At 31.9% G+C, this 18,722-nt stretch overlaps 2 protein-coding genes and 1 pseudogene across 4 annotated transcripts; 1 reads left to right on the top strand and 2 right to left on the bottom strand.

Annotated features, from left to right (window-relative positions):
- The first annotated feature begins 1,739 nt into the window (after positions 1–1,739).
- On the top strand, positions 1,740–5,825 carry LOC139902732 (heat shock 70 kDa protein-like; annotated as a pseudogene).
- A 315-nt stretch (positions 5,826–6,140) lies between these two features.
- On the bottom strand, positions 6,141–10,551 carry LOC139899509 (solute carrier family 40 member 2-like). Of its 2 annotated transcripts, none has more exons than XM_071882347.1 (8): positions 10,283–10,551; positions 9,603–9,753; positions 8,530–8,726; positions 7,326–7,820; positions 6,848–7,019; positions 6,629–6,766; positions 6,438–6,548; positions 6,141–6,308 (listed from the first exon to the last, which is right to left on the bottom strand). In XM_071882347.1, the coding sequence occupies exons 1-8, from the start codon at positions 10,420–10,422 to the stop codon at positions 6,141–6,143; spliced, it is 1,572 nt and encodes a 523-aa protein (XP_071738448.1). In that variant the 5' UTR covers positions 10,423–10,551. The 2 variants fall into 2 exon arrangements, with proteins under 2 accessions (XP_071738448.1, XP_071738449.1); XM_071882348.1 differs by having other exon boundaries at positions 6,141–6,357; positions 10,283–10,549.
- A 922-nt stretch (positions 10,552–11,473) lies between these two features.
- LOC139899508 (uncharacterized) lies at positions 11,474–15,565 on the bottom strand. 2 transcript variants are annotated; one of them, XM_071882346.1, is made up of 4 exons: positions 15,114–15,565; positions 14,342–14,411; positions 13,816–13,876; positions 11,474–11,844 (listed from the first exon to the last, which is right to left on the bottom strand). In XM_071882346.1, exons 1-3 carry the CDS (start codon positions 15,318–15,320, stop codon positions 13,827–13,829), a joined length of 327 nt encoding a protein of 108 aa, XP_071738447.1. In that variant the 5' UTR covers positions 15,321–15,565; the 3' UTR covers positions 11,474–11,844; positions 13,816–13,826. The 2 variants fall into 2 exon arrangements, with proteins under 2 accessions (XP_071738447.1, XP_071738445.1); XM_071882344.1 differs by lacking the exon at positions 13,816–13,876 and adding an exon at positions 13,495–13,555.
- Between the last annotated feature and the right edge of the window lie 3,157 nt (positions 15,566–18,722).

Here is an 18,722-nt window from a genome sequence, read left to right as displayed (position 1 = left end):
TGCATTTTAAGATGTGAAAAATAAACAAAATTTAAAGAAAAAATAGATTCATATACATAACATTAGAAATGTCCTCATATCCTCCTTGATACGCCAAGTATTTACAACAATGGGCACTACACAGAAAATCATGTAGACAATATTATGTACTTAATACATAATAATTGATTAACATGTTAAAAAAATGGGCACACGTGAGATCCCTTCACTTATTATGAAACATGGTCATAAAAAACATAAATGAGTCCAAATAATATGCAATACCCTAAACCCATTACGCCACTCAGCACGCTACCCGTTATCTACCAGTTTATCAGCACGTCTATCAAGCACCCAACTCCCACCCACCAACACGCCAACACGTCTCGAAGGGTTAAAGATGTGGGTAAACTTACGGAGTAAACCCAAAACACTAAACCCTAATACCTAAACTCTAAACCGTTCGTATTAAAAACTCGTTCCAAACCCTAAATCTAAACTCAAAACCTAAATTTCTAAACCCTAATCAAAAGTCTTTTTTTTTGTTAACATACATCTGATGCATGAAAAGTAGTTAACATGCATCAAATAGGAGCTAACATGCATCAGATGTATCTTAAGGATCCAGTTTAAAAAAATATATATTTTTTTTCTGAATCTACACAATGAAAATAGATACCAGCATTTAAAATCGGAGCTGTAGAGCTAAAGATATAAAAATCACAAAATCACTTATCCCCTTATCTGAAAAAAGTTGCTTAGCGCTGGATTTTTCCCCTATAGACATTGTTTAAGAGGTGCTAAGTTATAGACATTGTTTAAGAGACGGAACGGACGATAGATGTGGATGGTGTTTGGAGTACGTGGAATCGATAGACCATTTATTACTTCATTGCTCTTGGACACATAAAGTAAGTGTGGATGGATTTATGTAATTGGTGGAATTTGGTGTGGATTATGCCATCGAACATCATCAAATTCTCAAAAGATTGGTGTAACGGGATGGGGATAAAGGCCGGAAAGTTTTGGAGGCTAATAGCGGTCCGACGGCTATTTGGGCTATATGGAACGCTCGAAATGAGGTTATGTTTAATACTAAGTATATTTGTTGGGCCTCTATTGTTGAACGACTTAAGGTCAAAGTGTTCCAATGGCTAGTCAATGCAAAGTTTTGTGAATATTTCCATGATGCTACTGTGATGTCTAGTGATCAAGAATATTTCCATGTTATTTTTGTTTCATGTAGTGTAATGTTTTAAGGTGGGCATAGTTTTTGACTTAGCATTTGGGTAAGATTCACCGTAAGCCCAATATGCATATGTAATGGATCTATCTGTAATCTCCAATTTTCACAATTTCGTGAAAATTGATGTATATTTAATTCTTGTTTTTGCCAAAAAAAAAAAAAAAAAAAAAAAAAAACATTATAGAAGGCTTTATGTGCATGCTTATACACTTTTTCAAACTTTGACTTTTTCAGTTCTCAGCATTAGAGATTATCACTTAATTTCATGTCTATTTCCTTGTCATTTAGAAACAAACCCAAAAAAATATAAAACAAAATGTCAACGAAATAATAATGGACTTAGTTGAGGTATAAATATATAATCAATTTTATGTGGTGTACTTTTAGTTTTCAGCAATTCTTTAATGAAATTTGCTTTATTCTATTTTTATCATCAAATGGTTAGACAATTTACTCTAAATAAAAGGAGACTTCAATTCAATTCATGATCACTTGATGCTAAGTAACGAATATAATGGAGAGGTCAGAAATGAATGAAGATAGTAGAAAGGAAGCACAGGCGATTGGCATTGACCTTGGAACAACATACTCGTGTGTTGCAGTATGGAACCGTGGTCGGATAGAAACTGTACCCAATGAGCAAGGCAACAGAACCACACCATCGTGTGTCGCTTTCCTTGATGGAGAACGGCTCATTGGCGATGGTGCCCAAAACCAAGCTGCCATGAATCCAGCTAATACCATATATGGTCTGTATACTCACTTTCCCACTTTTCATTTTCGATATTCATAATTCAGTAACAAGTAATTATACAAAACCGTCTATAAGATTTCATTATATTCATAGGTTACTAGTATAGCATGGACCATCCTGAACCCGGTTAGATGATAGGCTAGGATCCATCAGATTCCATTGTTATCATTATACCATAAATAGTACTCCTTCACATACTTATTTTTCTTTTTTGTTTTTGAGTTATCCCAAATTAATTATATAATGTAATTCCATAAATAGATAAAATGTTTTTCTACTCTATGCCATGGTGGTAGAGGTTAATTAGTATTAAATAACTTAATATTTCCTTTTCACATATTACTCCATCATAAATGGCTTTTACTTTTTATTTTCTGCCCATTTTACCTTTTCTATTTTAATTCATTCCATTATTTTCCTTCTATAAAATCTCAAAATCAAAGATTCTAAATTTATATTTGTAACTGTCACGATATGATTTTATATGTCATAGAAATATCACCATCAATATTTATAATTATTATATAATATTTTAAGGGATTTTTCTCAAATCATTCAAATTTAATTACAAAATAAAATAGATATGGATTAAAGATTTGTGAATCACACTAGTCACTGTGAAACTATAATAAGAAAATATATTATAAGATTGAGTTGCAATATACGTAATTAAGTATGTTAATGTCAAGGATGAATATAAAATCACGTTTTACTATTGTTTATGCATAAATGATTTCATAAGCTTCAACTCCCATTTTGTTTTCTTTCTTTTCTTGCTTTGTTGATAAGAGTTATAATATGCAAGTCTCATTTTAGTGTCTAAGTATAATTTCTATCTTTGATTTTTATATTTTGTGTTAACAAAAGATGTATAAGAAAAACTTGTTTGATTTGAATGAAACTCCTATGGAGGAAATTTTTATTAATCTTCATGAAAGTGAAATTGCTTATGATAAAGATGAAATATGTATGAGTGAAAGTATTCATGAACCCTTTCTAGGTCAATGTTTTCTTAGTGAAGAAGAGGTTTTTGTCTTTTATCAAAATTATGCAAAACAAAAAGGTTTTTCAATTCGAAAAGGTCGATTTGATAAAAAAAAATGGAGAAGTAAAACGACGTGATTTCTTTTGTCACCGCGAAGGAAAGCCACAACCTAAAATGGTTGACCATTCTAAACAACAAAGAAATCGAGGGTCCACTAGATGTGAGTGTAAAATATGTAGAACAAGTAAGACGTTGCAAAATATGTAGAACATTTGGTCATTATTTTACAACGTGTCCAAATAAAGAACACTTGGCGGGTGCCAATGAAATTGTTTCAAAACACGCCATCAAGAAACAAAAGAATGTGGTAGAAGATGAAGATCTAAATCCAATTTTTTCTTATAAATATTAATTTTTGGTAATATTATTCGTTGAACTTTTGTTATGAGATAATATCATTGCTAATTTTATATGGGATCCCATTTTATATATATATTGATATTGAAGTGTATTTGTAGTTGCTGATCTTTGCTTAACTAGTACGTATGATTTTTAATTCATTAAGAATAATTTTTTATTCTGGTAATTAAATAGAATCGTACGAGAGTAATACAACATTTTGTATGGTTAGTTACAATTGACAATTAGGATATAACATCTGATTTTAGATTCATTATTATAAAAGGGATAGAATGAATTAAAATAGAAAGGGTAAAATGGGTAGAAAATAAAAAGTAAAAGCCATTTATGATGGAGTAATATGTGAAAAGGAAATATTAAGTTATTTAATATATATATATATATATATATATATATATATATATATATATATATATATATATATATATATATATTAACCTCTACCACCATGGCATAGAGTAGAAAAACCCATATATATATATATATATATATATATATATATATATATATATATATATATATATATATAAAGTTCTTTTTGAACTCTTATTTTATTCATGTAAAACATTTAAAAAATGTGGATAAAAAATAACGGGTAAAGCTGGAAAATTGGCACAAAAAGTATGTATATGAGACGTCACTTTTTCTTGAACTATAATTTTTGTGGGTGACCATAAAATTCAGTCGGAGGGAGTACTATATAAAAATAAACCCAATACCTCATAGATTTACTACCGACACTGACTTTTCAGACAGTAAAAGGTTGATCGGAAGAAGATTTAGTGATTCCAAAGTGCAGCATGACATGAAGTTGTGGCCTTTTAAGATCACACGAGGCCGTGGCGACACGCCAACAATTGTAGTCACCTACAAAGGTGAAGAAAAGAAATTTGTTGCCGAAGAAATCTCATCATTGATTCTGTGCAAAATGAAAGACACTGCTGAAGCATACCTTGGAAAAATTGTGAAAAATGCTGTCATAACGGTCCCGGCGTATTTTAACAATTCACAGCGTCAAGCAACAAAGGACGCGGGTACAATTGCTGGATTAAACATCATTCGTGTGATTAATGAGCCTACTGCAGCTGCAATTGCATATGGGCTGCACACCAAGGATGATATTATTCGCAAGATAAATGTGCTAGTCTTTGATTTAGGTGGGGGCACTTTTGATGTCTCAGTTTTGAAGATTGACGGAAAGGGTAATTTTGAAGTGAAAGCCGTCGGTGGTGACACTCATCTCGGAGGTGAGGATTTTGATAATCGAATGGTGGATCACTGTGTTCGAGAATTTAATAGGAAATGGAATAAGGACTTAACAGGGAACCGAAGAGCATTTGGGAGGTTGAGATTTGCTTGCGAGAAAGTAAAACGAATTCTCTCGAGTGCAACTCAATCTTCCATCGAATTGGATTGCTTGCACGACGGGATTGACTTTTCAATGAAATTTACTCGAGCTAAATTTGAAGAGTTGAACATGGATTCATTCGATGAGTGCATTCACATTGTAGAAAAGTGTTTGAGTGATGCTGATGTTGAGAGATTTTGTGTAGACGAGATTATCCTCGTTGGTGGCTCGACTAGGATACCCAAAATACAGTCTATGTTGCAGGAACTTTTTGATGGAAAGCAGGTATGCAAAAGCGTGAACCCGGATGAAGCTGTTGCATATGGTGCGGCCGTTATGGCTGCAAAGTTAACTAATTTTGATGATGACAGTTTTCAGGATCTGATGTTATATGATGTCACTCCTTTGTCACTCGGTGTACAGACAGCAGGATGGAGCAGCATGGAGGTTATAATCCCAAGAAACACTCCAATACCAACAAAGATGTCCAAACTTTTTGATACTCATAAGAAAAACCAATATTTCGGCGAAATTGCTGTGTATCAAGGTGAAAGAGCAAGATGTGTTGATAACCATTTGTTAGGGAAGTTCTATATTTTCGGAATACCACCTGCTCCCCTAGGAGTTGAACAAGTCGAAAAACACTTTGAAATTGATGCAAATGGCATCCTCACAGTTACCGCTAAGATATTATCCACCGGTAAGATGGAGAAACTTGTAATTAAAAGTGAGCATGCTAGCAGACTCTCCAATACAAAGATTGAAAGGATGGTAAAAGACGCTGAGATGTACAAACTAGAAGATGAAGAATTCGTTAAATAAATGGATGCCTACAATGAATTAGAGAGTTGCATATACAGGATGAAGAACGATCTTAACGAATATAACAAGATTAAGAACCTCGAATTAGGAGAGAAAATGGATATCGTGGAGTATATAAAGAAAGTCATTGATGACAAGACCAACTGGCTCGAGGACAATCGTGGAGCACCTGTTGAAGAGTATCGTCAAAAAAAGTATACTTAGATTTTATTTAGTTAACCCTGTAATCATTCTACTTTTCGTTGAATGCTCCATTAAACAAACCATTTTATGACCCTGTACATATATCTCAATTAAACATCCATTTACCAATGTAGCGATAGCTCAGTGGTACCCGGTACCTTTGAAGCTGGGACCCACCATGTGGAAGCTTGGACCAAAAACAGGCGCATGTTCAATCTCCACTCGCGGCAAGAATTTACAACTCTTGTGGCAGTGGGATGATGATTGCTCATGTCACATGTGTGGGGACCCGGTGGAGGTATTTTTCCGGCATCCGACTCTTTCGGGGTGGGTATATTGGGTTTCCAATAGGAAACCCAGAGTCGGGGTGTCCCTGCCAATTATACACCTTTTTGGACCTAAATTAAACATCCATTTGTACATTTCGATTTATAAAAGACTGAATTGATTTATATAAATGTTTAAGAGATTTACAATGGTTAGTATACAGATGGGCGAAACAACACAAGTAACTTCTCAAAGTGAAAGAGGTGCTTCCGAACTTTATATATGTGTACGGTGTACAAGAGCGCTGCAATGGTCACCAATCCAAACGACACCAATATCAACTTCCAGAAATCCTAAAAACCGTACAAAAAAAAAAAAAAAAAGATGATGGTATCACTATCACAAGTAAATCGCATAAATGAACTATGATCACCTGAGGATTGGAGATGATTAAACCCATAATGTATGTCATCAAGTCCCAAAAAGACTGAATCGAGTTTTGAACACCACCAACCACAGCTCGGTCAGATTCTGAAACTTGATCCTGTTTCAGAATTAAATCTTTAATCAAGAAACAAAAACCGATTTTTCACCTAAAATCGTATTTTAAATAAAAAAAATCACCTGCATTTGTTGAATGACTGATAGATCAAAAACCCATAGCCCCAGACGTGACACTGCTACTCCTGCCATCAACAAATACGCGGATTTGGTGTTGTTTTTAACCCATATCGACCCAACACAAAGTAATAGGCAAGCCCACTGCATATTGAAAAGGCAAAACTTTATGTTGTAGCGTTGCAGATTCTTTATCATGAAGCCGAAAAAAGAGTCGTGAATTACCTGTGACCAGATTGACCAAAGTCCTGTTCGAAGCGTTGACATTCGAGCCTCCATGAACGGGTACAAAAATGTAGCTGAAATACCCATTATCGCACTTAGTCCTCTGCCTGTTCCAATTATGTAAGCTGCTATTCCATCCCATTCCAGCGTTGCAGTCATCAACGTTCCAAAACTGTCGCAAAAACATAAGTAAGGATGAAAAACAGCATTCATTTTCTTTGCAAATGAACGATTACTATTTCAACACATTTACTTTTTTCAATAAGCTGATTCTTATTATATTCTATCTCCAATGCTTAATAAACATGTCAAAAAAGGTTATAAAACGGGTTGCTTACTGAGACGGATCTCTTTTGTAGTTATACTTTCAGAATTTGCTAAAAACAACTGGTTTTGGTTAACTATAATCCTTTCTTTTTAGCATTTTCAAAAGATGGTTTTAAGACGGAAACAACAACAGATCAAGAATTAACCGCACCTGAGGACTGTAAAATAGAGGATAGCTAGAGATAGTCCAGGTAGAAGGACATCTTGTTGAAGGTACACACGCCAAGCTCGAATATACGGATTCTCAGATACCTTTTTGACCAGAAAGTTTACAATCGTGTTACCATAAGAAGAAGCATCGTCAGAACGATCATACGTGTCATGATCCCGGCTAGTTTGTTCGTATGAAGTAGAAGGATTATGTTCTTGATCATTTGTTATGGTTGATTTTAAATCTCTTTTTCGGCTTCTTTCTGAGAGAGCTGGGATCCCTTCATATACAGAGTTTAGGAGCCAATATTGCAAGAAAACTGATATAATGTTCCAGATTGCTAAACTTGCAGCTGATGCAAGTAACGAGACGAAAGTGATGATGAATCCGGTGATAACCGGAGCAAATAAATTGCTGATTAGATCGATTCTTCGGATTATTGAGTTCATCTTGGTTAATAAGTTTGAAGAATGTCCTTCTGATATCACCACCACCCTGTTAAGAATTTGATTCATTCAATCTCATTCTAAATTTAGGACCAAACAAGAATATTAATTTGATTTGTGAGGTCCAATATGATATCGGATTATTGACAGAATTCAACGTTAAGGTACATATATTAGTGTATATATATATAGCTAAATTAGTCTATAAAGGTTGATACAGAAAGTTTGACCTCAAAAGTCAAACTCCGAAACTATGCTCTATATATCAGAAAAAATGTAACTGTTCAATCTAACCATTGACATATTTCAAAATCGGGTTATTCGTCACTTGGTAGATGATTACAGAGCTTAATAGATCAATTAACATCTGAATAAGAACTGTTTGACCCTCAAAGTCTACTATCTATTTCGAGTAATGATCAGAAGGTTAGAAATATATAACATCTTGAGGTCAAATAAGGAACTTTACTTCGATCTTACTTTCTAAACTAGACGTTCAAGTAATTCCCGAGTATATCAATCTATGAAGTTGTTTGACTTCGAAAGTCAAAAGTACTTGGGAGTATTTGTTATGCTCTAGAGGTCGGGAAAACGGTATAGATTGACCTTAAAGGTCAAACATCAAATTTACAGGCTTGGCTACATTTCTAGACTACTGATTATCCAATTTCACAAGATGTTTACACAATAAGCCCAAAGGTCAAAAGGGAGCAGTTTGACTTCAAAAGTCAAAGCTGAATAGTCATGTGCAAATTTACCATTCTCTCTCAATCAAGATAGTTCCAGCTAGAGACGAAAGAACTGCAAGAGCTCCAGACAGATTTATCATCACAATGAGCAAACTAAATATAGCAACGTTTGTGGTCCTCAAGTCTGGCGATATTAGAAGCCCAACAACCGATATTCCAGCAACGATAAATGACAGGTTTTGTGTTACCAACCAAACTCGTAGAACCTGTAAAATAAAAGAACCTGAATATCTGGTTTACAAACTTACAGTCACATATTTAGGCACTCTATAACAAAACTTATAGGTGATTTAACTTGATTATTACTATTCTTTTCTCCAAAAAGCAAAATGATTATGTTAAAATTCCAACTAGATACTATATAATCACCTAGATATTCTATTATTGTTACAATTGTAGTATATGTTTTATATTACATAACCAAAGTATCAATAACTACTTCAGTCATAAAGATTACATAAGGTGTGATCATAAAGTGAGGTAGGCATGAGTTCAATGTTTTAAAATTTGCTAACCTCAAACTTAAGCTGAGCCTACTATTTAGGTACAAGTTCTAGCTAACCACAACCACGGTGAAACAAATACTTTACTGTATAAAATGAACATAAAAAACAATAATTTAGAGAATAATATGACATAGGAACTAATTGGTTTTCACAAACATACAAAAAGATAGAGGAGTGGGTAGTGTAATGTCCACCTCATATTTTTGGCCATGAGTAAAAAAAATTCAGCTTGCAAGTAAGATTGTTCTATATTATTATATATGATTATATATACTAAACTGAGATTTCATTGATAGATCTAGTTTTACTTAATGTGTTTTATGTCGAACAATATGCATAAACTCTTTCTTCTGAAATTGAATACACATATATAATGATGGACGTTAAACTGTATTTGGAAATGATCAAAAAACTTGTTTTATCACTTTTGTAAATAACAATTAAAATGTACCAAAGGATAAGATGGTGGTATGTGGACTCTATCTAATTAGTCTCCTGTTTTCATCGACGTTTAATTATGTGACAGAAGATCATGATACACGCTTTGAATAACAAATACGTAAAGAAAGATCGAACCTTTGGATATGTAGAGTTATCGATCCATTGGCCTACTAACGCACCAAATAAGGTGGTTGACGCCGATTCGACCACTCCATAGGCTGCAGCCATAAGCAACGAATCTGGCCACACGTTTATCATATACAACCCTACCGAAAACTCCCATGTCCTATTGAAATCAACAAAATTAATTAATATGCTACAAGATCAACATAACTAAAAAGAATATTGTATCATCCAACCTATAGAATTGAGTTAAGGGGAGTATATATTATATATTATATATATGCTAATTAAATTAAACTAAAAACTACCTAGAAGTTCATATCATATGATTAATGTAAGGGCTAATTATACTCAATGAAACATATTCTTATCAAGAACTAATAGTTCTGCATGCAATTGCGATTATAGGATTTGGAAATAATCATGTAAGATAAATTAAAAGGTTTTCAACATTAAAAAGATAGGGCAATCTGCATAATGGTTTTAGTAAGAACTGTATAAATTTGAGGGTTTGCAAAACATAAATTTGCCTAATGCTTTAAGAACTGTTACTTATGCATCAATTATAATGAATACCGGCCCTAAATCTTATTAAAAAACATAATTTTGTAATAACATAGATGATGACATATACACAAACGCAAATATATGTGTATGTGTATGTGTATATATATATAGATAAGAGGTAATACCTGGCACCCCATCTGGCTAAGAAGTGGCCAGCATAAAGATAAATAAGAAGAGTTGCAGAGATATGATCTTGATGATCATTATCAGAATGATGCCGATGGTCATGACCATCTTCCAATTTTACATAATATCCCTCCTCCATTTTATTTTAATTTTAAAATTTTAATTTAATGTAATGCAGTAGGATGTATATTTTTTCCCTAATTTTTTCTCTCTCTTTGATTGATGCAAGAATTATGATGGACACATACATATATATTTGTAGGAGGAAGAGAGGATGATTTGAAATGACATTAATAACATTGCAGATGTTGCCAACATGAAATATGACAATATAGTTGGTGTTGCATGTAAGCTTGTTGTTCTGTAAAAACAAATTTAAAATAGAGATTAGTGGGTGTCAATTGGGTAACTTTACCTCTGTATCTAATTTTTATGTTTGTGTATTTTATTTTTTTTTTTCCTTTTATCTTTTATGTTTGTGTATTTTATATATCTAATTTAAAATTATCCCTATTTTCTCTATATATGATAATACTTTTGATGATTTCGCAACTTATATGGATGTCCAATACTGATGGCAAAAATACTAGTGTATTCGATATCGATGAACAAATTTAAAACCTTATATTTTTAGGCCGAGTTTAGGTCTGGCTCTGCGGGTTTAGGGCCGGATATTAGGATGATTTTAATATATTTCCGAGTCCGGGTCCGGTGACAGTTTAGAATCAAACCCAACCCGCATACCCAATCCGTTTACTAGGAAAATACCCAATATACCCGGCCTCTTTATTTAACAATAATAATAATATTTGTATTTCCTACCACCTTCTACATCTTCTACTTAGATGGCCAGGTTAGAAAAAAATAATAAATAAGTAAAAAAAGACGTGAACTATTACGTTAGATGTAAAAGTCACATTGCTAGCTCTAGCAAAAAAAAAAAAAACTACGTATTTGATTACTTTACAAACCTATAATATAATCAGCTTAAAAACACACATTCAAACTGCACATTTTGAAGTACTATTTACATTCACATAACGTCACAAATTTATAATTAATTGTTACTCGTAGTAATTTAATCAGTATCGTTCCTGAATGCTTTAGTACGCTACGAAAATATGCATGTCTCAGAGAGCACATATACCAAATTGACAAAATTTATATACAAAATTAAAGCAATTGAATTTACAAGTATAAAGAAAAAGCATCCTACACCCAGTTTCAGTTTAACGAAAAAATTGAGAGCTTCTGAAATACCAATGAAAAAATTTCAAAGAAACAAAAAAAAATAATAATAAAAATAACAGACTTCAATCTAACATCGTTCGGGTTCACAAAAATGCCTAAGAATTCACAAACTGTTCATTAACATAAAAAAGACAAATATATATTTCTCTAAATACAAAAGAAATTAGAAAGGGAAAATATTTCTTTTCTTTTTTCTTTTGTTTTTTGTTTTTTTTAATCTTTTTGGAAGTAAGCAAACAATATGATAACCCAAAATGCATCAGGTCCCCAAGTGCATTTCGAGGTGAATAGAAGAACAAATCCAAGAGCCCTGCAAAACAAATATAAAGTAAGACGAGTTTAGTATCATGCATCCATAAATCTGCTCATATCAATTTCTCCAAGTGATTCATCATTCATTTTTCTTTAAGTGGAAGATACTATTTGGTGACTTTCAATTCAATTCATTCTTGAACCAAATACCCTTTACGGAATGGAAATGAGATTTCAATTCCAGAGCTGGCTAAATATTGAGATAAGTGTAAAATTGCACAAGTATTCTTAATTTTAGTTTTTGACACTGTTATCTCATACTGTAGATCGTAGATAATAGATAATTCGGTAGTAACTTTGTAAACTTTGTTACACTTTTTCTTTAGCTACACGTTAGTGCTACCTTTCATTAATAAGTACGATGTAGAACTAATAGTGGTAGGAACTACTAGGCCTTCACCAATACAAACGAATAAAGCAAATATTATTTTATATATTAAGAAGGTAAAACGGCCCCACACCGACCGGTCTCACGGCCAACATGTGAGAGGAAAATCGCGTAACCCATGCTTAAAGGGACATGAGGCTGGGATTGAACCCACAACCTCCGCTTTATGTTGCATGTCCCCAACCACTAGGCTACCATCGCGAGGACTAGTTTAGAGATGAACATGGTACTGTACCGATACTTAACCATACCGTACCGGTTGTTACCACTATTTTTTTATCCAAGTATGAGTCCAGAATACCGTACCATTATTATCGGTTAGATATCGGTACGGCAAAAATAGGTACTATACCTATATGGTATGGTAACGATTTTTCTTTAAAGCAAGTAGATATGTTTTACTAGTATGCAAAGTGATGAATATAAGAGTATATACAGTGCATCAAGACATTACATGGAAATATACCCACGCACATCAAACTAACAGTCTATGCCAATTACACATAATGGTTGGCTAAGAAAATTAATTTGACAGGCTTCAGAGTTTGTAGAATTGTAGCCTAGGTGCGTTTCTCGAACATGATTACGAAGCTGTTATCTAATGTAATACGCTATATCTATATCTATAAATAATAAGATACATCGGACCGTACTATATCTTTGAATAACTTACTTATATATGTTTGTAATGTGGTACAAGAACTAAAACGGGAAAATACCGGTAGCGTACCGAAAGTACTGCATTCAAAAATTTTGAATATATAATACCGTAACAATTGTAGCGGTATGGTACACGTACGTTACGAATACGGTATCGGGATTCAAGTACCAATGACTATTTTATATATTAAGGAGTAAGGATCATTGGGTCAGTTTCAATTTCTAAACTGTAAATAGTGACGCCAGCCAGTGATATAACTATCAAGGGATAATGTGCCCTAACCGTATAAATATTGAGTACATAAAGAAGAAAGTGAAGTAAAATAATGTACTTGAGTAATTTATTTGGCAGAAAAGTCAAGACTTTACTCTCCTTCATTAATTACAGAGAGAAGATGGGTAGATGGTCCTCATACAACAATCAGTGGCAATTATTCTAAAAAAACAGATAGTATAGGTCCTATTGAAGTAATATTCCAAAAAAAAGTGTAAAGAAGAAGTGGTGAGATGCAATTTTCATAGCGAATGAGCCAAATAAGCCTAAAAGAGTCCATATAATATAATTATAATAAAGATTTAAACGAATTTGAAATGCATTACCTTTCATCCTATCAGGAATCATCCAGCAGTTCTTCTGAATCAGAATCACTTGCATTATAACCTGGATAACAAAATAGGGATGACTTAAATACAAAAATAGTGCCCAGTCATATAAAACGCCAAAACACTCTTACACGGAGTTTGGAATTATATTTTGGAACTGATTATTATCTGATTGTTGGTACTTTAAGATAATTAGCTTCCATTGTTCTGTTAAGAAGTGGTGAGATGCAATTTTCATAGCGAATGAGCCAAATAAGCCTAAAAGAGTCCATATAATATAATTATAATAAAGATTTAAACGAATTTGAAATGCATTACCTTTCATCCTATCAGGAATCATCCAGCAGTTCTTCTGAATCAGAATCACTTGCATTATAACCTGGATAACAAAATAGGGATGACTTAAATACAAAAATAGTGCCCAGTCATATAAAACGCCAAAACACTCTTACACGGAGTTTGGAATTATATTTTGGAACTGATTATTATCTGATTGTTGGTACTTTAAGATAATTAGCTTCCATTGTTCTGTTAAGCAGGATCTGTTTCTCAATATATCTCAACTTAAGGGTCCAGATGATCTTTTTCATACTAGTTGCCATGAAGTACATTTCATGTTATACAAATATACAGTCACACATATTATATACACATGATCTTATGTGAGAATCAAACATCTGATTATTATAACTTATAACATTAAAATCACATCTAAAAAGTATCTTATACATCCAGTTTTATCACAGTCGATGATTTGAATTTAACACCACCATACTTCACTTTCAAAAGATAAGTAAGAGAAAAAAAGATCCTAAATATAATAATGTAATAAAATAATAATAACCTGGACGCTTATCGCTAACTTTCCAAACTGAAGATCGGACTCTTGCAGCTCTTGTCATCCATAGTTTTGCCTGGCACATGAAGTTTGTGAATTACACGAGATAAACCAGCCAAAAATTATATCTGAGGCAAGGTTGTCACAATTTACTTAAAGCATTACAGGAATTAAAAGAGAAATTATATAACATGAAATGTGAGGACTTAATCTTCACCACCCACCAGTGCAGTAGTCTGTAATGAAGTTACTTTAACAACTAATAAACATTTATCAAATTCGAGAGTCACCCAAGAAAATATGAACAATCTGGTGACAAAAAATGAACACCAACAAAAAAATTGTGCAATCAAGATTGAAGCACAAAAGTTTGACAAAACTTAAATTACCTTTAAGATGCAAAGAGAGGTTATGTAACTTGAAAATTCCCTAAAAATATACATATCCCAATTTCATACTAGTCAACCAATAGAAAGTTCAGCTTCTTGTGTATGATCATTTTTATGATTCAAGTCACAAAAAAACTTATTAAAACAGAAGCAATAAACTAAGCACACATTTGCAATTAGTTCTTCCAAAAGGTCATTCCAAATTCAATTGCAAAAGTCAAAAGTATCTCTACACCAATCAGCTTGACCATTAATCATCCGAAAAAGTCAAAACTACAAAGGGTTTCTTGAAAATGACAGAAAAGCCCCAAAATTGCATCTCATAATATTCCCAACTAAACATGCATATCAAAAGTCAAAATCAGAATTTAAAAGGGTCAAAATCAAACCTTTTGATGATCTTTAGGGATCCCATAACCATTAAAATACATCTGAGAAACTAACACCTGCATAGACAGATCCCCTGCTCTTGCTTCTTTCAAGGTATCTTGAAACCATCTTCTTAAACAATCAGAGACCACATCTGAAAGAGGAAGACGATGGCTCTGTTTCTCACTGCTACCACCACCACCACCACTGTTATTTCCATTTTCCATCTAATATCTAATACGGAGAACTTTTTTAAAAGATGATTTGACCTAAAATTAATAAATTTATCAAGATTTGATGTGGGTTACTTAAAATTCCACAAAATTTTCAAGACTTGTTGTGGTTTAATGTAAAGTTTAAATCTTTATTCGATAATTAGGTTTGTTTTTTAAGAATATGAAGAAAAAAGAATTGTAGAAATAAAAAAAAATAGCTGAGCTGGGTTTGGCTTGCGGACGGTGAGAAGCTAGCACACGTAGTCACGTAGAATGCAGTAGTAACACAACAAAAAAATATATATATAAATAAAGAAATGTACTTACTGTTATAAAATATCTAGATTGTGTTATAAAATATCTAGATTGGATGTTAATTTTATTATTATTATATTTCTTGCATAGTAATATTTTATACTATAAATAGACATGTATGGTAACCATTTAAGGTGCACCATTTCTCTTGAAATATCAATATCAATATTTCTTCTCTCCTTCTTCTCTCTTTTTCTCTCTTTTTCTCTCTTTGTTCTTATAACCATTAAAGGTAGTTATAAGCCTACTGAATTATAACACGTTATCAGCACGAAAAGCTTAGTGTAATTAAAAGATATCTCAAACGATCACGAATCACTAATCAAGGTATGAAATTATTAATAATTTTCAGACTCGAATATATCAAATTTTGGACTACTAACATTTATATTTATGTTATTTAAGTTATATATGGTCGGTTATACCACCTGAATTATATTTTCTGTAATCTAACTCTTACTAACTTCACTAACATTTATATTTATGTCATTTAAGTTATATATGGTCGGTTATACCACCTGAATTATATTTCTGTAATCTAACTTTTACTAACTTCACTAACATTTATATTTATGTTATTTAAGTTATATATGGTCGGTTATACCACCTGAATTATATTTTCTGTAATCTAACTCTTATTAACTTCACTAACATTTATATTTATGTTAATAAGACCTCATGATTGTACGCAACACGTCATTTGACAATACGGTACTTTATGTACGCAACACGTCATTTGACAACACGGTACCATGGGTCGAGATTAATTCCGATCAATACGAATACGATGGGATCTTTATATGTTATCTAACATTCATGATTACTTATGCAATTAATCATTATTTATTTCATGCATACTAATGTTTATTCTTAAATTTATAATTTTAAAAGTTAAAATAAAAAAATAGTTTGTATTTTTATTAAAAGTAAATCTTAAAAGTTTAAATAAGAAAAAGTAGTTTGTATTTTTATTAAAAGTATATCTTAAAAGTTAAAGTAAAAAAAAAGGGAATGGTAAAATGGAATAGTTTTTTGTCAAAAATGAAGTATTGAAAATGAAGTGGTCTCCTTCTATAACTAAAAAAAAAATATATATATATACTTTTATCAAATGAATTTTTTTGTGGCCGACAATTTCAAACACGAGTCCGTGTTTAGTTTATCAAGAATATCTCTTGCTTTGGTGAAAGGTCACGATCACGATATCAGGTGTTGTGAAAGAATTAAAAAATTGGTCAAGTGGCCTTTTAAAAACTAAAAAAAAAAAAATTAAACAAAAAGTTTTTTTTATATATTTATAATTTACGGGTAACATAAAAAAAAAAGAAGTTTTTTTTTTAAAAAAAAAAACAAAGAAAGTGTTTAAATGAGTTTTACAGAAAGGGGGAAAGCAAAGTAAAAAAAAAAACTTTTTTCCAAACAAAGGTAAATGAAAGTAGGACTTAATACAAGAAAAAAGTAAACATCTCCTAGACATGATAAAATCTATCAATGATAAGTATTAAACTTGATGAGCTAAATGTGACAAAAATGTTTCAACATGTCTTATGTTAATTTTCTAAAATAAGTTATTATTATTCCGAGTTTAACACATATACATATGTTAATTAAAAACAACCTTTTTGTTCTTATGTAGTGTTGGGTTGCAATTTTGGTTGTATGCCATAATTCCATCCAGTAGAGTGACAATAGAAAACTTTTGATGATAATCAATAAAAAACTTTTTTCCAAACTTGTCAAATGTTTTGTTAAAAACGTGACCGTTGAAAAAAGGAGGTTGAATAATAAAACTTAAAAAACAAATTATTTTTTTAAGAGTGTGCATCAAAATGGCCCGTTTAATAATGGGGAGTAAAAATATAGTCAAATTGTTTCAACGAACAAGGGTTCAATTGGATGTCTCTTAAAAAAAAATCCATTTAACTTTTATAACAAAATATAAATAAATATACATAATATTCTTTATTATAGCATAAATAAAACACATATAAGTTGTTTCAGGTTAGGTAACCTCACATCTTAACAAACAAGATTCCATTACCATGACTTATGAGTAGATTACCATACATATAGATCCAATAGTAGGTTGTACTTATATTATTGTTGAATGCCTGTGCATCATCAAACATGATGTCGAACTTAATTCGAATTCAAAATTCACACCAACTGTAAATCAAAATAAACGAGATCATGTCAAATAAGACATGCTCATTGATTTGGCTTTTTAAGTAGCTAAAAAGATGTTTTTTTCATATTATCACGGACTAATTATTAGCATACATTTAGCCTACTTTTTGTGTCACGCGTATATAATAATTGAAAAAATTAGGATTAGACACCAAGAGGGTAGGCAAATGATCAACAAATGACAAAGCTAATTATTCAACACATCAACATCTTGATTAACAGAACTATTTCTTGAAACTTAATACTGTCTAATTTATTTATTAAATTATAAATAAGAAAGGTTCAATAATGTAAAAATTGTGACATTTCAATTGTATCCAAGCTTAAAAATTCAAATATGATTGACTTATAAATCAAGTTACAATCTAGTTATTAATCTGATAATTGTTAATTGTGCATTATTTGCTTAAACTTAAAAAATAAATGCTCTTATAGGGACCAAATGTTCACAATAATTGCCTAAGCTATATATGAAACAAATAGTTCATAAAAAAAAAAAAAAAGGTCGTTGTGCGTTTTTGGGATGATAGCCGAAATACACTTACAAAAGTAGGTCAGCCGTCAATTCTTTATGGCCATATCAACGTAGATCAATAAAATCATTTATGGTTTTGATAAAAGATTAATTAAAAATTAATTGTTTTTTGGTCTTGGATTCTCGGTAACAAAAGCAAAGGTTGTTTTTGGTTGCCACAACAAACAAGACAGAGGTTGTTGACTTTTGTTGTTAAACATGGCACAAGTGAACAATAACAATAGATTATTGTTTTTGAAAAGAATAATGATACGTTAATTTTATTGTATAAAATAAAATTAAAGAAAATGGTTTTCATTGATGACTATGAACAAACGCAAACAAAGTGTTTGTGGTATTTGGTGATTAAAAAAAAAACGCATCGCATATGATAAGCG

Source organism: Rutidosis leptorrhynchoides, chromosome 3, assembly GCF_046630445.1.
Source record: "Rutidosis leptorrhynchoides isolate AG116_Rl617_1_P2 chromosome 3, CSIRO_AGI_Rlap_v1, whole genome shotgun sequence".
In the NCBI taxonomy this organism is placed as follows: Eukaryota; Viridiplantae; Streptophyta; class Magnoliopsida; order Asterales; family Asteraceae; genus Rutidosis; species Rutidosis leptorrhynchoides.
Note: the sequence above shows the minus strand (reverse complement) of the source record. Positions and strands in the feature narration are given on the sequence as shown.